This window comes from Colias eurytheme, chromosome 21 (assembly GCF_061535395.1).
Source record: "Colias eurytheme isolate Ceu_HAF_F1 chromosome 21, ilColEury1 Martin Lab GWU primary, whole genome shotgun sequence".
Taxonomy (NCBI): Eukaryota; Metazoa; Arthropoda; class Insecta; order Lepidoptera; family Pieridae; genus Colias; species Colias eurytheme.
The window spans coordinates 1902627-1927528 of NC_143000.1; the positions used below are offsets into that span (position 1 = coordinate 1902627).

Consider the following 24902-nt stretch of genomic DNA (forward strand, 5'->3'; position numbering starts at 1 on the left):
AACAGTATAAGATTAATTCATAATTTAACTTATAAAGGTATTCAAGCGGAAAATTCTTGAATAGTATTACAAAATTAAAGAAACATGCACAAAACAATTTACTGGATGTATTTCAAACATTTTCCAGGCGAATAATAAACGATTGGGTAAATGTTGCATGTGCCTTGAATTTAGACATATTTTTGTATGAATATTTATATGAATTCTCGTGTTTTAATGATAAATTGGTTAAAATTAACATGTAACATACCGACCACGCCAATTAATAGGAAATACCTAGTTTTTTAGTAACTATAGACTTAAGTTATTTTTTTAAGACTGGCAACTCACATGTGCACATGAAAAATAAATAATATTTTCAAAAATAGAATATCACGCACATATTTTCATGCAACGCCATATTTATTTTATAATAAGATATCTACTCATTAAGAATTGAACCGTTATGTCTAAGATATAGACTTCAAATCGCATTATCAGTGCCCATGTGAGATATTAGTCTATGAATCCCACGATTTACCAAATACGAAAGTACCTTACATAAGATTTTAACTCACGTTTAAGTTTAAAGTGTCTCGTAAACTAACGATTGGATTTTCATGAAATTAAGAAAACTTAAATCAATAATATTATTTGTAAGCCTTTAAAATATTTTAAAATTCCAAAGTTTTTATTCGCCGATTAGCCTGTTGTTAACTTGACACTTAATTTTATTAAAATTACAATTAATAGTTATATTCCCGCAGTGGTAGATAGAAAGTAAACACACACACACACTAATTTGTAAATGATTGGCTTGTTACAATTTGTACCAAAGTCCAAAACGTTCAATTTCTGTTAATTCGTCACTAGAAAAATAATATATTATGTCTTAACTACCACTGTTATGTCGTATATTGCCTATGGTCTGTGTTCAATTAACCTGTTTTATATTGTATAAAGTGTAGACAAGTCTTTCAGGCTTACAGTAATGTTTCTATGTATAATTTTGTTGAAATTGTTATGTAAAATATTTATGTGTTGCTAGGTTAAGTTCCTTGTATGTGAAATACTAAATATGCACAATTATGTTGTGATGTCATAAGTTGAGTCGAAATATATGCCATTTAATTTTTAGAATGTGTTTTCTTTCCTTATTATACCAAATGCTTTTAAAGAATCTCTTTACAATTCATAATATTATGCTACATGCCATGGTCCCGCATAGTTGGAAACGACATAACAATTTCCCGTATCTCTACCTTTTTAGCGTGTTTTGAGCCTATTCTAACAACTACATATTTACAAACGTACATGTACTAAAATTTAACTTACACGTGTTCCTCTTTGCCTGATTTCATCAGGAGTAATTTAAAAAAAAGGAATACAATATTCACTGTTGCTACAAAATTAAAACTGATTAATTGTTTCTATTTCGACGACTACCGTCAATTCAAAGAGTAAAGTAATACATGCGTCAATTCATGTCGTAAAGTGCGTGAGAAAAAGTAAATGGTTAATTAAATGATTACAAGAAATTATCGAAATATACAAAAAAGAAACTATTTGAGCGATGACGAATGACACGCATAAAATCTCATATCAGATATTGAAAATCCACATGAAAACCACACTTTATTTTCTTCGTCTGTAAACTGTTATTGTTAAAAATATTATATGCTTCTATTTCTACGTTGGTTAAATGCTCTAAGATTTCTACAGAACCGATAAACAACGCAACCAAAAAATAAATAAAACCAAACACACAATTTGAATGATTTTTTACAATGGCAATCTCATACCGTTAATCAAAATGTCATCTACCTATTAGTCAACCTGACGTCACGTCATATTCAATGTCACGTCAGCTGCGGATCGCGACGGGCGTGAATAAACTTTCATTGCTATAATACGGAACACAATAATTCTGTTGTGCATTCGTGTCTCAGAACAAAGAATCCTATGGAACTGCCGTAATTGTTCAATTTGACGCGGAAATAATAATGATATACCCATCTCTTTCTCACAACAGTGGTTTTACCTTAGAAAAAGCATCTACACTCTTTTTATTAGCGCCCTCTTCATTGGCATCGATGTACCTTTGCTGCCACGGACGCCATCTTAGTATACGGTTTTGTTTACATGTGAGAAGATGTCATTGTGAAATTTTTATGATTTTCCAGTGTTTTTCGACCATAATCGAGTGTAATAAGTATAATTGAAAATAATAATAGGTACCATGAAGTGTTCTATAGTAGGTTGTGGCCTATGCCAAAGCAAAACCAGGCCGAATCTAACCTTTCAACGGTAAGTGGCTAACATTTTGTTAAATTGTTGCTTATATTAAAGTGTATTTATTATCAAGTGTATAGAAATCTTTTAATCATTTTACATTTAATCATCTTAGTTATTATGAGCTGTAGAAACAACAAGTGAACTGTAGAACTGTAGAACTGTAGAACAAGTGAACGTCCCTAGCCCGCCATGTTTGTACCCCGATTTGTTTACTTAGGTATGCAGGAAAAGTACATGCATATGGCAGTTCCATATGATCGTTGTTCAGAGATTCGTGTACAATGTGCGCCTGGATAAGAGAGTCAAGTGTTTATCTCTTGTAACTTGTTTAATTTTCGTTTGCAGTCAAACATTCCGTTGTATAAACTCGCAAAATGGGTGCGAAACACAAGTTCATGTTTTTATTATTTACTTTTCTCATATGTGAATGTGTGCCTAGATCTATAGAGGATGAGGATGAGCCGTTTTTAACGAATCCTAAATACACGAAATACGAAGAAATGGTAAAGCTGTTTGATAAGTTAGAAACCGCATATCCGGAATTAGTAAAAGTTTACTCGATTGGAAAGTCTGTTGAAGGACGCCGACTTCTAGTTATACAGATTAGTGAGGGTATACACAAGATTCATCCAGAGCGGCCCTCGTTCAAGTATGTCGCGAATATGCATGGCGACGAGTCCGTGGGCCGAGAGCTGGTTATTTACTTGGCTCAGTACTTGTTGCTCAATTACGGCAAAGATGATAGAATAACGAAACTTGTTAACAGTACGGATATTCATTTGATGCCGACACTGAACCCAGATGGATTTGAAGCCAGCAAAGTAAGTTAATAGCTTATAAATGTTAGATAACTAGTTGGAACAAGTAGTTATTAAAGCTATAATTAATTAATGAATTTACAGGAAAAGTTAAGTCAACCAGTCATGTAACTATACAGTGTATATTAATTAAAAAAAATTCAGTTCTCACTTGCTAAAACTGACGTGAAAAATGTCTCGATGAAATAATTATTTTGCTACATTGTTTATATACACACCGGCACAATTAGCGGAACAGAAAAAAAAGTGAGACTATGAGATAATAACGCATATTTTTGACGAAAATGTAATTAGACACAAACTAAAAAATTGATTAACATCTTTTAACAACGACTTTGAAAAGTCTTCGTTATTTTTTATTGAAAAAATAAAGAAATTTGAAATAAGTGAAATTTTTGGATAATTATGAACCATCACAAAAAATAAAAAAAGTATGCATTAAATGATTTAACAATAAAATTAAAGCAAAATTAATAACGAGTGTTTCCCCCTCTTGCTCTGATTACGGTTTTCATTCGTCTGGGCATGCTACAGATTATGTTATCGATGATTTCTTGAGGCAACCGCTCCCACTTCTCAAGTAATGCGTTTTCAAGTTCATTCAGATTGTTGGGGGCTGGCATTCTGGATTTAACCCTTCTTTTTAGCAAGTCCCAGACATGCTCTATTGGATTCATATTGGGGGAATTTGCTGGCCACTGCATCACCGGTATACCTACGTGGCTCAGATATGCCTGTACCGATTGTGCTCTATGAGTACGAGCATTATCTTGCATTAGAATAAAGTCGTCACCAATAAATGGGGCAAATGGTACAACATGTTCTTCTAAAATGTCTCTGATGTATCGATATGCTGTCATGGTCCCTCCTGTGACTATCACTAACTCCGTGCGAGCTCCCAAACATATCCCTCCCCAAACCATAATCAAGCCGCCACCATAAGCCACTGTGTGTTCAAAATTAGACTGTATGTGGCGTTCTCCTTTGCGTCTCCATATTCGCTGTCTCCCATCGATCTGTTTTAAAAGAACTCTGCACTCATCAGTAAAGAGAACCTGCTGCCATTCGTTCAAATCCCAGACGATGTTCTCGCACATCGGTTTGTGTTCCGCTAATAGTGCCGGTGTGTGTATATCTAACAAACAAAATCTCGCTCCATTATTGTAACTGTTATGCTTACTCCACTTTTAATATGTAAAGCTAGACCATATATTAATTTTTTGTCAAAAAATAAATCAAAATTAATCTAATAATAGTATTTAGAAGATAAGAGATCGGAAAAATTTATAACTTTTAATCTCTTTTAATCTATGTCAATAAGTAGGTTATCAGTATCTTCAGAAATGAAATACCTTTCTAATACAGATACTTACTCCTTAGATAAAAATACTGATAAAAGGTATATCAATATAAGAATTTTTTGCATCTTTACTGATATTTTTTTGCTATTCTTTTCATATCATATACATTCTCAAAATAAACTTTTGAATTACAGAAAAGAAAGGTGTTTTAGATATTTACTCTGTTTAGAACCCAAAAATAGGTAGTCGAACCAACTTTTTTATGATTTTTAGTTTAGTTTTATTGCAAACCTTTATTTAATTATATGCTAGGAAAATTACATAGTGTTAGCTAAATTTTAATGTATGAAAATGTAGGTATGAACTATGAACAATATGCAAACACTGCAAATATCAACAAGAGGTCACTTGCCTGCAATTTCTTATCAAGGACCTTTGACTACTGGCCTTTATTAAATATAGTTTTGTTATTTATGTTTATTTTGATAGAAATAATAATTATTATACATATACTAGTAAATATGAACATCTTAATATATATAAATCTCGTGTCACAATGTTTGTCCTCAATGGACTCTTAGACCACTTAACCGATTATAATAAAATTCGCACACCATGTGCAGTTCGATCCAACTTGAGAGATAGGATAGTTTAAACATGTAGGTACCACGGGCGAAGCTGGGGCGGACCGCTACTATTTATAATATATAATTATATTAAACTTATAAAAGAAAAACAAAATTGAGCTCATTTCAATAATAAAATGAGGACAAATATAAAATGGTCTCTCATGACATGAGAACAAGTTAATTAATTCAAATAAAAAGAAAGTTTTGCAATTCTAAAAATAAATTAGTTATTTGTGTCTACCGTTTGTTTTTTTGAGTTGGTCCTTTCTACAATTAAAATGTTAACTAAACTACGCTTTATTCTAGAATTAGATCAGGTTTCATTTCAAATTTATAAAAAAAATAACTTCCAAACACACAAAACAAATCTTAAAACATATTGCAGATTATTATAGTTCAAACAAATTTAAACATTATTTGTAACTGTATTGACTTGCAAATATTTACTACAAAAATTGTTTTTGTAATGACTCATACATTTGTTTATAGTTGCAAATCTCAGTCATATGATATTTAAGATATGATGTAAGAAATTAATTATGTGTCTGTAACAAAAATGTGTAAACAAGATCAGGGATTATCAAAGATTGTAGGTAACTCCCCAAGTCATTTTATTTGTTTATATAATAGATAATGTAGCATAATTTTTGTTCATTTGTTTCCTTAAATTGTGACTTGTCTATGTTACGTACCTTTGCTTTAGTGAAATAATAGAAAAAAATCTTAATATATATAAATCTCGTGTCACAATGTTTGTGCTCAATGGACTCCTAAACCACTTAACCGATTATAATAAAATTCGCACACCATGTGCAGTTCGATCCAAGTTATCTCTCATAGGATAGTTTAAACATGTAGGTACCACGAGCGAAGCCGGGGCGGACCGCTAGTATATTTATAAATATGTAATCAAGCTTCTCGCTCGCTTAATCTCCCCGGGTCAATAAATTTTTGTTATTTTACAAAAATGTATAGATTTATTTTCCTTATCCAAGCGGAAAATTGGTTCACCCGCTCTCGAGTTAAATCTGACGTAACTTACATGACTCTTTTTTTATTATTTGCACATTTACACTTGATTTCATTTCACTCATTGATTTTCTGTATACATTTAACAAATTTGTTAACCGCAAAGGAAGTGGTCTGCGTCTGACTAAATATAGAATGCTAGTAAAAAATTAAATAAAACTAATTAGGTATAGGGTACTCTAGACTCTAGTGTGGTATATTTCTTTATTTTTGTTAACAATTCTACTATGTACATGCTTCATTATAATTACTGTAAAGTTAAATGAACTCACTAAATAATGAAAGACAATGGGTCTTGTCACATAGATCTAGCCATGAAAATTGTATTGTTTACTAGTACAAGTTCATTGTGTTATTTGACGAATTTGTTTAATTATAATGTCTGCTGAACCAGATTTTAAACAAATATTTCAGAGTATGACAAACTTTTGCATAAGCATGGAGAATAATCATGGAATGGCAACTATAATCTTAATTGCTATAATTTTTTGATGTTCTATTTTTGAAGTCATGGTGATACCGTCACGTCATGAAGTAAAGCGACGTTCCTGGTATCTTACAAACTTAACAAAGAAGTTTCACTTCTGACACGTGTGCTCGGCACAAACGCTCTTTTTTATAAGTAGAAATTATTGTTCTGTTTTACTTAAAACAAATATCGCCACTTTCAGGAAGGTTCCTGCGAATCTCCCAACGATTACAAAGGCAGGAACAACGCGAACGGTATAGACCTGAACCGCGACTTCCCCGACCAGTACGATAAGAACAAATCGAACGATGAGGAGTACCTGTTCTGGGGCAGACAGCCGGAGACTGCGGCCATGATGCGGTGGCTCATGGAGAAACAGTTTACGCTGTCGGCTAATTTACATGGTGGTGCTGTGGTGGCCAGCTATCCATATGATTCTAGGTATGGTAATTAGATGTGTGTTTTTGTGGTGAAAAGTCTTGATTATTTAATTTTGAACATTGTTACATTAGTAAGGAGAACGTCAAGCAAGGGGCTATTGAAGATTTTTTATATAAAGTAGTTGTTCTTTTTTAAACACAACCATTATAATAAAAATTTAAACAGAGAAACAAGATATGATTAATATAGATTATAGATTATTATTTATTAAGCAACTGGCTTTTAGGATTAAATCATGTATTTTTATACATTACTTTCATACCTTTCACTAGCTACAATAAACTGAAAAAATTGTTATACTAATAACTTTAGAATGACTGCAACTAATCGGCTTTCAATTTTTGCATCAATTCATTTTCTATTTTCACACTTATTTATATAACAATAACTTTTTATTTTTTTCAGTTTCGACCAAGACTGTTGCGTCGAGAATCGTGCGCCCGATGACGTCATATTCAAACACTTGGCGAGCGTATACGCATCTAGACATGAAGATATGAAAGGGGGCAGTGCGTGCAAGCCGGAACATTTTAATAATGGTCTGACTAATGGCGCTTATTGGTATTCTGTTAAGGGTAAGTTTTTTTGTAGAAAAAAAGTGAAAAAATTTTTTTTTGGATAAAAAAATATAGTGAACTATCATATGGACATGGCTATCCACGTGAACTTGATAAAATATAATGTTTGGAAATTAAAAGATATGTGTTATGAAAACACATATCCTTTATTTGTTGCCAATTTTCATAATCATGTATGTATGTACTTATTTTAAACTATCTTTAACTCATAGCTAATAATACCGAAATTAATAAAAATTATAAAATTATCTTTGCCTTTTATAGTAAATCATAACAATATGAATAATGATTGTGTGTCAAAAAGCACAATTCTATTTAACCTATAATATGTAAATTTCCAGGCGGCATGCAAGACTTCAACTACCTCCATTCAAATTGTTTCGAAGTGACCTTCGAACTGAGCTGCTGCAAGTATCCCTTTGCGAAGGAACTGCCAAGGTTCTGGAGGGTCAATAGAGAACCTCTGTTAGCATTCATGGAGCAAACCCACATGGGAGTCAGGGGCTTCGTGCTGGATGAAGGCGGAAACCCTGTTAAGGTAAAATGTGCTTTATTGTTATCGTTTTAAGGTCGAAAATTTGTTCGAAGTGTGATTAGATATGATACTATTGATGATTTGTATATCTTACTCAATGTTAAAATACACTTATGTGTTTGCAAGAGAACTCAACATTATTCATATATTGAGGAATTTTATGATAAGCAACTAAGCGTTCTATAGTTGTTGCATTATTATTCAACGAATTAAATGTAGAATTTATAAACTATATAAAGTAAGTAATCATGTTAAAATTTATTTTCAGAATGCACAAATAAAAGTGGACGGGATCAGTCATACCGTAAGAACTACCAAATATGGAGCATACTGGCGATTATTAATGCCAGGAGAATATAATATCACAACTATTGCTGCTGGGTAAGTATATACTGTTAATTACCGTTATATTCTCAAGTATTGTTTCTAATTTTACGCACTTTGAATAATTCAATTAATATCTGCCTATATAGATCAGTAAGTGGCAGTGTAATTTATTTTTAATTGAGGAAACAATCTCATTCTCTCACATTCAGATCAATTTTGCTGAATGTTTTGTTGTTGTTTCTATCTTTATTTTTCTCAAACTGAACCATCTTTATCTTTAACATGTTTGAAACCACATACCTGCCAATTGAATTGAAAATACATATTATTCTATCTCGTTTATTTAATGTAACCTATTTATATTCCAGGTACTCGACCCCCCCACCAATAACGATAAAAGTGACCGACACACCGATACCCCTGAACCTGACGGTACACCGACACCCGCGCACGCTGACCGACGGTAAGTCGCTCCGTTACCATGACAACGCGGCGGTCACGCTCACGCACTGCTGGCTGCTGCTGCACCTGCTGTTCGTGCTGATTGTACAGGCGTAGTGGGGTAGACTTTGTGAGGGGTAATTTTTGAGGGTAGATGGAAAATTTCGTAAAAAATAGTGAAAAATAGGTTCTTTAATACTGGTCATAGAGGCATAGTGGGAGGCGGTGGTTGAAAATATGTTTTGGGAGGGCTAATTTTGAGGGTAGATGGAAATTTGTTAAAAAGTGAATAATATGTTGATCGGTGAAGGAAAAATCATATGATTGCCATTTGGTGTGGGCTAATTTCTGTTGTGTGATTTTTTGAAGGTACATTCAAACAATCGTGTTGAATGCTGGTGGGATGTTTGGTTTAATGGGGGATAGTTAGAAATTTGTATTAAAAATGATGATAACAAGAGTCTAGTAAGATATTGATGGAGCTACCTTCGAAAAAAACATATGGATTGATGACTTTTTATGTGAGGGTAGTATGGTAAAGATAATGAAATGTAAGTGTAAGGTCGTTAGCTAGAAATTGTCCTATGCATAATTCCTAATACTGTCCTAGCTGTTTAATCAATATAATAAGTAGGAGTGATAGACGAATATTGACTTTATGTCTGGTGTGTTTGGGTTGAGTGTCGACTGTCGTTTGATATCGAAGTGTATTTTAAAGTGTAAAAGGGGCTCGGATGTTACTAACACAAATAAATTATAATAGCTATAAGCTTCTTTAAAAGACTTACTTTTTAAAGGAATTGGGGTTTCATTATATTATGTTGTCAACCATTGCTTACTAACTACATTCGTTCACAATTTTTTAAGTGTAAAAATAATTGGCTCAACTTTTATAATTATTGTTAATTTACTCTTATGAATTGTCACATAAAAACCTATATATAATACAAGATAATGCTTTACCTAAAAAAATGTAAGTGTGTGTGATAAAAAAAGAAAGCATGTTAATTTTATGAAAAATATTGGATTATATTGCTCAATATCTATAAGGTAGGTGTAAGGGAATAATTTGTGATATTATTTATTATTTAAAATATTGTGACTCATTAATATTTACTTATTATTAGTGAAAACAATTAACTTGTACTTCCTATATTTGCTTATAAAAGTAGCAAAATTTTTGAAAAAGCATATTTTTAATGAATTTTTTTTGCAAAAATTTTCTTCGATTAAGAATAAATAATAGAATATATTTCAGCATAGAAAATAGATAAATAACGCATAAATATGTAAATAATATAACATGTGGGTATAACATCTGTCTTTGGTGTGGGTAGATATAAAAAATATATAAATTATGATTGGTGAACTTTAGAAATATTTAAATGAATATATTCAACAACAATTCGATGGAATTCTTATCCATCCATTATCGTCCATTTTCTTTACCCTATATTATAACAGTTATACTGTTATAATATAGGGTAAAGAAAATATATGACTGTAGATTTGTTACGGTAATTAAAATTAATTATTAAATAATGTAATGATTAAATCAAATTTTATATTATGTTAATTAATTATTGATATTATTGTGGTTGTGTGTCTTTTTGTATAAAAATTGGCTCTTTATTTTAAGTGAAACGTGGATTTGGTGATGGTAACATTAAAATTGCATTTATTTCATGACAATAATCACTATATTAACTACAATCCCACATTGTTTCAACTAATTCCAAGTATTTTTAATTATTTATTTTTATTAAATAGAAATACTTGGGAATTGGTCCGGGAGCCAGCAGCAGATTTTATGACCAAGTTCCTCTCAAGCGGTAATTAGTAAAATGCATCAAAGTATAGTATTATGAAGCCTCGTGAACGTCAGCTGGAGCTCGGTTGGGGGGAAGAGCGGCTGTAGCCTCCCGTATCAGCTGACGGCTTTTCCACCAAGATACAGCCAGCTGACATATATATTTATCCACAGTTACATATAAGCTATCATCAGGTAAATTTTTGTTTGAGAGGAAATAACGGAAAATAAATTTTTCTTTAAATTTAACTTTCATGTTCGAGACACCAGCTGACGTATAATACACCATGTTGTAACCAGCTGACTATTTTTTTTCGTTGAGATATTGGGTTAGCTACAATTTGACAAATTTTTAGCTGAGAGGAAATGAATGAATGAATGTATTTTTTTTCCTATGTGCGTGGGAGGCTACAACCGCTCATCCCCCCAACCGAGCGCCAGCTGACGTTCACGAGGCTTTATAATACTATACTCTCATGCGTCTGACGAATTATCTCTTGAGAGGAAATAGTTAACCAAATTTGCACCTGGCTCCCTAACCAAATAATTTAACAATAGATTTCTATGTGTAAAATGTTCACCCCAATTGTTCCTTCTGGTTTTCTTTTGTGGTGTTGGTTTTTATCTGTCCTGTAGATGTAATGTATTTTTTGTTGTCCGTACAAAAATCCTTTTTTTTTCTGTAAGCCTCTTGTAACCTCTGTTGATTTGCCTTTTCTATTTATTTGTGCCCTTTTTTACCCTACCTTATGTAAATAGGAATAAACACAGTTTCATATACGTTAGAAATTTCAGAAAATTTTTGTAACCATCGTAAACACACAAAATCTAGGCAATGTATAAATATGAAGCAAGAAAGAACGAGTAATAATAAAAACTAACAAAATTAGCGTTGTCCCTCTCTTGTTCTTATAAATAAACAATGACAGACAAGGACAGGTGTTTGGTTATCACTAGATGCACTATTTATTCCTATGTATTGACTAGAATTGTATTTTCTAGAAACTTCTAAAACTGTAAAAAAACTGCCATTGTATTAATAATGTAAATATTTTATCAATATACACAATTACGTAGTTACTATGTGTAGTTTTCTTTCACTTCCTTGTTAACTAACATAAAAATTTCTTATCTCTTAACTAAAACAACTCGAAGTTAACTTTCCTAAAACTTCTTACACACTGATATCTATCCTTGTAAGTACACTGTATTTGATACGAGTTTAAAATTAAAATAACGTTCGAAAAGCATTCGAAAAATAAATGGCAAATCCTCAGAGGTTAAAAGAAAGGCGCGTCACACAATCGACGGTCTCTCTTCGCCAGACTTCGTTCATCACAACTACGAGAAGATGGTACAATTCCTGAAGGATCTCAATGAAAAGTACCCGGACATAACCAGGCTGACAAGTATAGGGAAGTCTGTGGAAGGAAGAGATTTGTATGTCCTGGAGGTTACGGAAAATCCTGGAAAACATATCCCCGGTGCGTAGTTATTTAAACTAATATTATGTAGAAAGATTTGTATGTAAAGAATAGACTCAATAACTACTCTATCGATTTTAATACTTCTTTTGCAACATAGGCTATTTTTTGTTATCTAAAGTCAACCCAGCGAAGCTTGGGCTCTAATAGAATTAAGATACTTGTCAAAACTGATAGTCGTAGATAGAATAATAACTTATTTTGATCTAAAATATAAGTGTTGAGATACATATTCAATCTGTGGCTATTTTTGCATGCTACCGAAAACAAAGATACAAGGTAAGCTTTCCAAATATTTTTAATGCACCCAATAAATAAAATTAGTGGATAGATTTGTAGAATTCATAGAAGCAGTATTTGTTTGATACATATTGACGGTCTATTTTAATATTTATAATGTTACTAGCTATTGCATGCGGCCTTACTTGCATGTTACATTTTTAAAATAGATTCATCTATTGGAATTTCTGAATTTCGGAGTGATTAAAATGCTCATTGTAATTAATAATAGATCTTTCCATGGGAATGAGATGTAAAAAGTAGCCTATGTCACTCTCTAGTCCCCTAGCTATCTCCAAACACAAAAAAAATCATTTCATAAAATTGCTCCGTTGTGACATGAAAGATCTTTCGCATTTAGTATCTTATGGTACGGTAGCTAGCAACGTTTTAAAAAAAACATTTTAGTATAGATGGGTTTTTGATATACTGTTTCTCTTGCTATTTCGGTTAGAGTCCGGGCTGTCTGGCTGGCGGTAGTGGTTGCGTTTATTAGTGCGCACAGGAAAATATACTTAACTTTAAAGTCATTTATTAACGCGTCTAAAATTCTCTCTTGTCAACGTTGCTACCTCCTATACGATTAGTAAAAGAAATATTACATTCTCAAGTAATGTTAAAAAAATCTTAAACTAATCTTATTCGCTACTTTCCAGGCAAGCCCGAATTCAAGTACGTAGCAAATATGCATGGTAATGAAGTAGTAGGTCGTGAAATGCTACTCCTATTGGCCAAATACCTCTGCCAGCAATATGTCAACAAGGATGACAGGGTTCAGAAGATTTTAAACTCTACCAGGATTCATATAATGCCATCAATGAACCCTGATGGATACGAACATTCGAGGATTAGTAAGTTTTCTTATTGTATAAACTATAAATTATCCTGATATTTGTCATACAAAATTTTTGGTTACCCCGTGTAAGCAAAATCTTAAAGGAACTTAGAACGGTTCCATAGAAGTATTAAGTCAAACTCAAACATTTATTTATTCAATTAGACTTCTTCTAGAAGCACTTTTGAAACGTCATTACATATTTTTAACATTTACCACCGATTTGGAAAGTAGTATCTACGGAGAAGAACCGGCAAGAAACTCCATAGTTGCTCTTTTTAATTATGTCAGTTTTACAATTTAATTTTACAAAATACATATGTAACATCATATATTATAGTAATATGCCAAAGAAAATCAAACAACAACCTGTATGTCCTCTTTTTATAAACTAGAACTGAAATAAACTGTCGAGCTATATTGTACCGTTTAACCAAAAACATTTTTAATTTATACAATATTGAAACAAAAAATACTTACAGAGGACTACGGTAGTACGCACGGACGGAACAACGGTCACGATGTTGATTTGAACAGAAACTTCCCCGATCAGTTTGGAATGACTCAAGTAAGTACACTAAAATTCAATGAGTAACTATGTTTATTGTACCAGCTTGGGTCTGTGTTGACTAATGACGCGAGCCTAGTCTTATTTCCTATTGTTACACTGATACAGTCAAAAAAAGTGAAGTCCCGTGTTTCCACTCCCCAAGTGGGGTAAGGGGCAGATGTATTATGCATACATCTGTTTCACTGATCGACTTTTTCTTTAGGGACAAGTAGGTAATCAGCCTTCTGTGTCCTGCCAGGCCGAGATATTTTTTTCTTCGTTTCCACCGGGAATCGAACCCAGGAGACCCCTCGGTTCTACGCTCATGCGTCAACCACTGTACCAAGGAGGTGGTCTGACGGATTCCTAATCCATACTAATATTATAAATGCGAAAGTAACTCTGTCTGTCTGTCTGTTACTCAATCACGCCTAAACTACTGAACCAATTTGCTTGAAATTTGGTATGGAGATATTTTGATACCCGAGAAAGGACATAGGCTACTTTTTATTGCGAAATATGTACCACGGGCGAAGCCGGGGCGGACCGCTAGTCCCTAATAATTACCAAATTTCAGGAGAACAAGATACAAGAGCCAGAAACGTTAGCCGTCATGAACTGGTCCCTAACCATACCGTTTGTACTATCAGCCAATCTTCACGGCGGTTCTTTAGTTGCCAATTACCCGTATGATGGGAATGCGGTGAACCAGGATGGGATCAAGAATCTCACCCCGGATAATGATGTCTTCGTTCATTTGGCGCATGTTTATTCTGATGTGAGTTACTTTAAATTTATATATGGTTAACAAAACGAACTATAATATTAAATTCGTGTTTTTTTTTTGCACAAATGATTGAATATTTGGACCAAAAAACTTTTTTGGTCCATGCTAATGTAAGATATGTCATTGAAAAAAGTCTAAATATAGTGAGTACTGAGAACTGAGAAATATAGTGAGTATTAAATATCTTTTAACATGTGTATATATTTTAATAGACTCATCACAAAATGCATCTCGGACAACCGTGCTCTAGAGCGAGCCTTGAAAGATTCCCCGAAGGAATTGTTAATGGTGCTGAATGGTAAGAATATTACAAAATAAATAGTAAAATAGTATTTCTAAAGAGAATAAACGAGGATACCTTAAAGTAAACCGGTCAAGTTTCAATTTCTCAAATAAAGTTGCAAATTTAAAATATTCTCTTCACTTTTCTATAAATAAAGTATTCGCCAATTTTTCAAAATATACTTAATAATGATAAAGCCTTTTATTCAGATTAAACTTAAGTCTACATACATATTCAAATATTGTTAGATAATAATAATTTATTTATAGAAAAACACACTTAACAGTTAAAACCTACACATATTCCCCAGGTATGTTCTGTCAGGTGGTATGCAAGATTGGAATTATCTCCATACAAATGACATGGAAATAACTTTAGAACTCGGCTGTTACAAGTTCCCGCCTGCAAGCGATTTACCGTCTTACTGGGAAGATAATAAGGACGCACTTTTGGCGTTCATTGAACAGGTAAGAATGAACTGAATGAGGGTACATATAGAAATTAATGACTTACAACCGGATTTTTTCTTTGTTTAGAGATTTTTAGGAATTTCAAACGCGATTTTATTTTCGCATATGTTACATTGCCCGATATAAAGTAATGACTTACAGACGTTTTAAATGATTTTAAAGCCCTTTACCCCATGAGCCCCGAACGGTCCGATCGGTCCACGACACAATAGATTTTCTATTGTGTCTGTGATTCCGGGGCCTGAGTTATTAATACAATGAGTATACAAGGCATAAGTTTACATATTTTCAAATAAACTTTTAATTTCGTTGATATGCGTATGCACGTAATTTTGATTCGTTACATAATATTTCCGGAGCTATAGCTGACGTAGATGTATATAATGCCATTATAATTTTTTATCCTCAAAACTGAAACATCTGAATTAAAACGAGTTTTGAACCCGTTAAAAATACTTTTAGGTGCACCACGGAGTCCACGGATTCGTCCACAGTCACATTGGTCACAGATTGGCCAACGTGACCATAAGCGTGGCCGGTATAAACCACAACGTGAAGTCTGCCAAAGATGGCGACTATTGGCGGCTGCTGGTGCCCGGCACGTATAACATCACCGCGAGTAAAGACGGGTGAGTGAGTTAGTTATAACACCACTGATCGAACGGCGAAGGAAACCAACACGTCGAAGAGTCATAAGTTTGATGACATAATATGTCATTTGCCAACATGCACTTGGCCAGCGTGGTGGATTATGGCCTGTACCCTCATAGGAGGCCCGTGTCCCAGCAGTGGGAACGTATATGGGCTGATGGTGATGTTTGTTTTGTGGAATGCGCTTATCTCAGCAACTACTCATTTGAATTGAAAAATAAAAAATGTGTGCGTGTACTCTAGTGTACACACGTAAGAAGTGAAACTTCTTTATGACCTTATTTTTCAAGAAATAATTTACTATATGCAACTTTACAGAAAAACGTCGAATCACGCGTGGTAGGGATAAGAAAAAGATGGCGCGTAACGGAAAAATGTCACATGTAACGAAAAAATGTTACACTACATTTTTTTCCAACCCCGATAAAGAAGTTTCACTTCAAAAATATATTTTGTCATTTAAATAGGTAGTTTGGTGAGAGGTCGGCTTATTTTTTTATAATATCACGCTATTATCACGATCATTAGGCGAAGCAGCTATGAAAAATATTGCAAAAGTGTGAAAAAATGCAGAGACGTGAAACTTCTTTGGCAAGATTAAAAGATACAAATTAACCTATTGAGCCCCAAGCGGCCCGATCGGTCCCAGATACAATAGATTTTCTTTTGTGTCTGTGGTTCCGGGGCCTGAGTTACTACGAACTAAAATTATTAAAAGCATTTGACGGCAATGCCATGAAATGACCTTGAAATTTTATTCTCGACGCGCCTAAAAAACTTTCACTTCAAAATAACTACAACAAAGTTCTTTAGTGAGAGAGTAAAAAAGTAAAGAAAAAGTACAAAAAATGTATAAATTATATTCCAATTAAATAAAATTCAATTTTTTCTACAGATACGAAAACATAACAGAACAAGTGACGGTCCCAGCGAACGGGTCTGTCAGTCTGAACTTCACGCTAATGCCAGACGACCCGCAACATTGGTCATCCGCTTACGACTTCCGGTGAGTGCAGAACGGGTGTGTGACTTGAAAATATAAATAGATAAATTGATTTAAAACTGGATATAATCAACGAAAAAGACCATTGAACCTGAAAATATCCAAAAATTGAATTTAGAGAACTTCTTGATTCAACTGATAATGCCTTGTAATATTTCTTACTGTTTATCATACCAAATAAACAAAAACAATATACAAGATATTTTAAATAGTGCGTTTCTATTTTTTGTTTTTTTTCATACATTTTAGTATTACTGTTTTATTTAAAGATAGGTCTTTAAATAAGGTTTTATACATCATTTTAATTTTGTATATCGACTTGCAGTTTTAACAAAAAAAAAATATTTTTGACATAATTATTAATATACAAAAATAAAAATATTTTCAAGTCACAAAGATTAATTGGCAATCCACTTACGGACCTGGTTATATTCTTAAGTCTTCTATATTCATTCTATATTAAGCTGATATCTATGTAATACCCATAATATATATATACATTTTAAGAATGGTATATAGGAATTACATATGCCATTTGACCAAAATATAACATGTTAAACGCGTAAAATATATTACAAGTAGTAGATTGGTTGTTTAATAATGTTATTTTCATCCTTATTTTCTGTCTTATAAGGTTCAATTTTACTTGTGTTAATTCTTTGTATATTTCTATTTTGCATGCATAGAGCCTAATGAATTCGGCTAGTGTTCTTGTCCAATGTTGTGTAATGGTCCATTTATTTAGAACTTTAGTCATCTATTTAGACTGCTCAAATAACTTGATCTCTACGATTTTATTAATTACCCCCTAGTGTCTTATTAACAAAATATTTTCGATACTTTTGCAAAATATGGTGATTTAAATACAGAAATCCTTGTCTTTTTTGTTGTTCACATTAAAACCAAGTTGTTAACACTAATAATTGTTAACAGTAACGCTTTTAAGTAAACCAGTTTTTAAACTTAATAATAACTATTATAATCTAACAATTTTATCTGGCATATGTATTCCTATCTGAAACTTCAATTTCCATTCGCTTTTTGGTGTTGGTTAAACAACTCATATATTTATATGGTGAAGGGTTTAATTTCTACATAATGTTATGCTTTATATTATTATTTTTTGTAATAAAATATAAATAGATAGAAAATGGTGGTTGTTATCATGGTTATTGACAAATGAAAATGGCGCGAAATATACCATAGACAGTTTTTAATATAATTATGCTTTAAATGTTGTATTCGTTTATTATATTGTCTGTGTTGAGGCTAAATTTCTTACTTAATTTATATTTTTTATTGTATTTTTAATTAAATTTAAAATTAAAAACGTATTCCGTCCCTCTTCGACTGAATCGATCTCATAATTGGCATGCTATTTGTGTTAATATTTTGTAATTAATATTGGTTGTGATCTGTGTTATTTCTATATTATATTTTATCTGTTATTTTCTTATAATAAATGTTTATTGCAATCATTTGTGTTGTGATTATCTTTCGCTAACTGTTTGCATGTACTAACTATTAACTCTGCTATCGTTCTTTCACTGTCGAGTATAAAGATTCGTTTTCCTTAGGGAAAGTTGTATTTTGACGTAATTTATAACTGACTAAAGTAGTGACGACCAAATTTTGGAATAACTTCCTCGGAACAAATTCCAAAATCATATTATATCCGAAAGTAAAACGAATCGTTATACTGAATAGACTCGAAAATAAGAAGTTAAATTTTATAATCTTCTATATATGAGCTAATTCTTCTATAATGGACATACACGTCATATTCAGTAAACTTTTATTTTCAATATTTTTCATATGGGTCAAAAATACACAAATGTGATAAAAATATTATATCTATTGTCGGAGTATATCCTTCTAAAAGATTTCATTATTTAAAAATTTCATAGAAAAATATCATCCTCTAACATTACAAAACTTATAACCATCTAATCTGTGCAAATGTGGTGAAAGCATACTGATTTAACCTGTCCATCGAAACTAGCATACAATTCTAAATTCAATTATCACATCCATCGACAAACTAGCCTACACTATTCCAAATTCAAACATTATCATTCCAAACACCGCAAGTTACCATAAACAAACCTTTCACCACAAGTTACCATAGACAAACCTTTCAATTCATAGAGTATTAGAGAACATAGTGAACACGCAGTACCACACGCCCCTTGAGATGTACGCGGCACTCGCTGAGTTGGAGAATAGATTCCCGGATATAGCGGAATTTCGAGCTGGTGATAGTCTGAAAACGGCTACGTTACATGAGTTGAAGATTACTGATGATGTAAGACTTTTATCCTTTTTAATGTGATCTATATTCTATATTATTATAGTATTGTAATATACTTGGTCCTTCTAGAGATGTATTTTTCCCTTATAAGAAGTTATCTAAACTACTTCTGTTCGCAAAGGTAGATTACATTTAGTTGTACAAATTTAGTCGAAATACTGTTAAAACAGTTATTATTTATGGTACCAATATTGGATATTATTTAACCATTGATCCATTTAAAATATGTGACTCACAATTTTCAGGCTGGAGCACCAGAAGAAGCGAAATTCCACATCGGAATAATTAGTAACCTCTATGGTTCTCAGCCGTTAGGTCAAGAAATGCTCCTAAACTTTGCCCGTCATCTCTCCACTGCATATCAAATTGGGGAACCGATTCACAGGCGGCTACTCAAAAACGCAGTATTCCACTTTATACCCAACTTAGATCCCCTTTACGAAAAAGTCCTGAAATCCTTCGACGGAACAGAAAAGTGTGACGTGGAAGTATTGGAAGAAGAATTTGGTGACAGTGTCTACAATTACCTAACTAAGAAGGATCCTAATCCACTATCGAATTACACAAGAGAGAAAGCATTCATCAGTCTCCTGCAAAGCGAAAAGTTCGATTTAGTTCTAGAACTTTCCTCCGGGACAGAAGACGTCGCTTTTCCAGAATATTCCAAGAATATAAACGAGAAATTCGCTCAGAAATACAGAGATAACAGGGCGTTTGTGGATCGATATGAATGTAAAACTAGAAATAATGTAGTTCATGGGAATTTGATAGATTTGTTGTTCGAAAGATTCAATACTCCAGTGATTTCTGTTGGGCTCAGTTGTTGTAAGATGCCGTCGAATAAGGACATCGCTTGGGTGTGGAGGGATAATTTGAGGGGCATTATGAAGTTCATCGAATCTGCTAACACAGGTAACTAATTATTTATTTATTAAACTATATAAATTATTTTAATGTTTAAATTATGAAATTTTTAAATTCGCCTAAATGTGAAAGCTGTCTATTCGTCTCTTTAATTCTTTTGGGAGGTTCATTAAGTGGAAACCGCTGTTCTGAAAAATGATTAAGTGCTCTTTCCAAACCATTGAATGTATTCGTCTGCGACCAGGTCTCCTTCTACCTTCCACGTTGCCTTGCATGGTTACTTGAAGTTCATATTTCTTGTTACGCATCACTTGACCTAGATATTTGAGTATTTTCATCTTAATTGTTCAGTATTTCGATTGTCTTCGATCCAACTTTTTCCCAAATTTCCTCCAGGTATAACAGGCTACATAAAGAACGAAGAAGGCGGTGCAATGCGGGGCGCGAGCCTCGCGATAGCGGGCACGTCTCGGCAGTACCGCGTGTCCGCCAACATGGCGCTGTACCGCGCGCTGCTGCCGGCGGGCGACTATCGGGTTATCGTGCGGTGCCATGGGTATCATGATCAGGTGATTATTGTATAAAGTTACAGTTGTTCACGCTACAAAATGGTAATACGACAGTCAGGTAATCAAAGACGTCGCACTGTGCGTTCTCTATCGCATATACAATTTTGCGGTTGACAACTGCGCATAATGACGTGACCTTAGGACGGACATAAATCCATACTAATATTATAAATGCGAAAGTAACTCTGTCTGTCTGTCTGTTACTCAATCACGCCTAAACTCCTGAACCAATTTTCATGAAATTTGATACCCGAGAAAGGACATAGGCAATTTTTTATCCCGGGAAAATGACGCGATCCCGGAAATCTCACGGGAACGGGAACTATGCGAATTTTTCTTAGACTGCGCGGGCGAAGCCGCGGGCGGAAACCTAGTTATAAATAAATGATTATTATTTATTTCTAATTTTTTATAGTGTCTTTACATTTGGGTGTTACTTTATTTATTTATGAACTAGAGTAGAGCGAACAGGTACCTTCTAGGGAAGCGCGTTCTTAGACCACATCTCAGCTTAACATCAGGCGAGATTGTGGACGAGCGCATCCCTATTCCCAATTAAAAAAAAATATCGATACTAAGTTACAGATTACACGTTGTACAATGTACACGCTCCAAAATGGTAATATGAAAGTCAGGTAATTGCCTGACTCGCGTGTGAGCAAGCGAGATATTTAATGCGTGAATGTGAAAGAGCTTTTAAACGGCCGTGGTCGTTTTAAAATACATATCTATCTTTTTGATACGTCATTAGGTGAAAATGCTTATATACTATAATATGAAATTATATTATGTCCTTAATTAATATAATAAAGGCGACAACGTATTTGCCCTTTTTTCAAGTCATAACCTAACGATTTTTAAGTATGTATGACTTTTGTGTTTGGATATAGTTAGGGAGCTAGAGAATGACTTATTTTATTTTTCCGTGGCTTATATGAAAAATTCCTTGCACAAATCGTTAAAAACCTTTTTACAATAAGTATGGGTTATAATTTCTTCCAGATGTTACAATGGCGAGTAGTGGAAGGAGTAGTTAAACAGAAGGACATTATTATGAAGCGAATTAACACTGATCCGATACCGGGCCAGCTGGAGCCGATACAGTTGCAGAATGATCCGGACCAAGTATATGTAACTGGTAAGTTTTAAGTGGTTAAGGGTTATTTGTAGGTCTAGAAAGTAATTTTTAGGTTGAGAAAGTGAGTGTCGCGTGGGGAATATGGCTTGGTATAAAAGTTTTAATCGAGAAGTTAAAACCACAAATTAAATTAGCCACAAAAGTCGTCGGTATATAGTTGCTGTTTTAAAAATTGTGTTTTATGGAAAAACTCGAACTACAAATCGATTTTTTTTTTCATTCATGTAATATTTGACAAGTACTTGAGTTTAGTCATTTTTATGACCACTTATTTGGTAATTTATAGTATTGTTACGTATTCAGTGTTGTAATATTTGCATATTTTAACTTTGTCAGTTTTTCGTTCATCATTTTTACCTTCCATTAAAGGTTGTCCACCTAAATAACCCAATTTATTTATTTCCAGGGTTAGCTTTAGACCACAACAGTCTGCCCCTACCCACCGATCTGACGGTATACCCGCTAGAATCAAAACGACCCCTAACTTCAAACACTACGGATGTAAATGGTCGATTCGTGGTCACATTGCCTGTGACATATATGGGACATGAGGTCAGGATTGTGGCGGATAGCGAGGGGTATATACCGACTAGTCGGCATATTAAGGTAAGATAGCTAAAACATAATATTTTGAAGTGAAACTTCTCAAACGCTCTTTTTTTCTTCGATGGTCAGTATTTTGCGTGATATTAGCTTCTCTACTTTTTGAACAAGAGCCAATTGATCACATTTAATGCTATTATAAATACATATGTCAATTTTATCTAATTTATAAGTAAAAAAACCTTTACTTTTTAAGGTCTATCACGGCATCATTGTGCCATTGAAACCATAATATATTTATCACATCTTATCAATGTAATAAGATCTACAAAAAAGTCAAAATATAATCATTGTCTATCCTCATATAATTATGTAAATATATCGATCTCTCTCTAACCAATACAGATAAGCAGCAGCGAGAACGTGACGCCAAACGTTCTGTTCAAACTGGAACCCGACGATAAGGTGCTGGGAATGCCGCGGCTTGTTTTCGTTATGGTTGCAGGTATAATATAAACATTATTATATTTTAAAACTGTATTGAATATACCAATATAACTGAAGAGTTTGTTTGTTTTAACGCGCTAATCTCAGGAACTACTGGTCCGATTTTAAAAATTATTTCGGTTTTAGATAGCCCATTAATCGAGGAAGGCTATAGGCTATATATCATCACGTTAAGACCAACAGAAGCGGAGCCACGCGGGTGAAACCGCGGAGCGCAGCTAGTATTATATAAAAAGTTATATATGCAACTTAAACCATATTCAAATTTTTTATTATGTAATTAATTTTTTGTAACAATGAACTATCATATCATATCATATCAAAAACCAAAGAACTATCATACTAAAAGCGTATAAAACGCAGTAACGTTGCTATTCAATTTTCAACCTTATCTCCAAATAAATAAAGCGCAATGGCGTTGTTATTCAATTATAATCTTACCTCTAAATAAATCCCACTAATCTTGTTATTCAATTATCAACCTTACCGTCATATAAATAAATGCCTTTATATGTAAGAGGCGTTATTACGATCAAATCTTACTGATTTATGTGATGCTTTACTGTATATTTTCATGTTTTGTTCTATACAATAAATGGTAAATAAATAAAAAAATACTCGATTTTCAACTTTACCTCTATACAAATAAGGTTTCAATTCCCAGGTATCCTAGGCGTGTTCGTAGTGACGATAGGCGCTTGGTGCTTTAGTTGTCGCGAAAGAAAAGACTCGAGACGGGAATATCTGTTCACACAACTACCGGCCGATGATAAACGACCCTTGTGTGATGATGGAGCTTATGGTTGGTGATGAAATTTATTTATTTTCGAACCAAAAAGTACTGCTTTGAATTGAAACATTATTTTTTCTGATATAAAATTTATTTATTTTATTTATTTATAAAAATTGACCGACCGATTGGCTTGGTTGGTAGTGGCCCTGCCTTCCAAGGTCGTGGGTTCGATTCCCACCCGGGGCAAATATTTTTGAGATGAACATAGATGTTTGCCATGTGTCTGGGTGTTAATCTTCTTATATATAAAAATGAATCGCAAAATGTGTTGGTAAGCGCATAACTCGAGAACGGCTGAACCGATTTCGATAATTCTTTTTTTATTTTAATCCTGGAAGTACGAGGATGGTTCTTATGTAGAGAAAACGTAAACATGTACCACGGGCGAAGCCGGGGCGGACCGCTAGTTATCTATATAAGTATTTATTTAAAAATTATATAATATGTATGTTTATCAGCCATCTGGTTTCCATAACACAAGCGAAAGCTTAGTATGGGATCTGATCGTGCCGTGTGTGAAAATTGTCCTGGAATATTATTATTATAATGCATTTATCGAGATAGGATCTTGTAGTATTCAATAAAATTTTAATTAAAAACTCTGCTCAGATGTTCGCATTGTAAAGTAAATGAAATGCATGAACTTAAATGTGTGCGTGCATGCTTCTATTTGTGAGAATGTGCATATACATGTGTGTATGTGTGTGTGAATATCCTCTTTTAAACTACATTTACACATAGGGTACCTTTATATCAATACAATAATGGGCTTAAATGTGAGTAATAATTAATAAACAATTTATCACCAGATATTATTCGGAAGCCGTATTATGATGAAGAGGATCTTCCACCGTCAGAAACGGACTCGGAAGATGAAGTTGTTCTATTGGAGAAAGAGTAAATGGAAAGTTCTAGAATTTTCTATAAAAAGTACTAATAACTGTTCTAGAATGTTCTATAAAAAGTACTAATAACTGTTCTAGAATGTTCTATAAAAAGTACTAATAACTGTTCTAGAATGTTCTATAAAAAGTACTAATAACTGTTCTAGAATGTTCTATAAAAAGTACTAATAACTGTTCTAGAATGTTCTATAAAAAGTACTAATAACTGTTCTAGAATGTTCTATAAAAAGTACTAATAACTGTTCTAGAATGTTCTATAAAAAGTACTAATGTCAGTA

General features: G+C 33.2%; 1 protein-coding gene across 1 annotated transcript; it reads left to right on the top strand.

The window, feature by feature from the left end:
* The first annotated feature begins 1850 nt into the window (after positions 1-1850).
* Positions 1851-24685, top strand: LOC149898925 (carboxypeptidase D-like). The gene is made up of 23 exons (XM_090114785.1): positions 1851-1915; positions 2545-3095; positions 6723-6961; positions 7367-7536; positions 7881-8077; positions 8343-8455; positions 8770-8864; positions 11930-12136; positions 13072-13266; positions 13733-13818; positions 14378-14578; positions 14800-14885; positions 15181-15337; positions 15803-15969; positions 16887-16997; positions 19143-19299; positions 19551-20217; positions 20566-20738; positions 21741-21876; positions 22283-22482; positions 22825-22924; positions 23591-23728; positions 24529-24685. Exons 2-23 carry the CDS (start codon positions 2649-2651, stop codon positions 24618-24620), a joined length of 4134 nt encoding a protein of 1377 aa, XP_089970911.1. The 5' UTR covers positions 1851-1915; positions 2545-2648; the 3' UTR covers positions 24621-24685.
* The last annotated feature ends 217 nt before the right edge of the window (positions 24686-24902 follow it).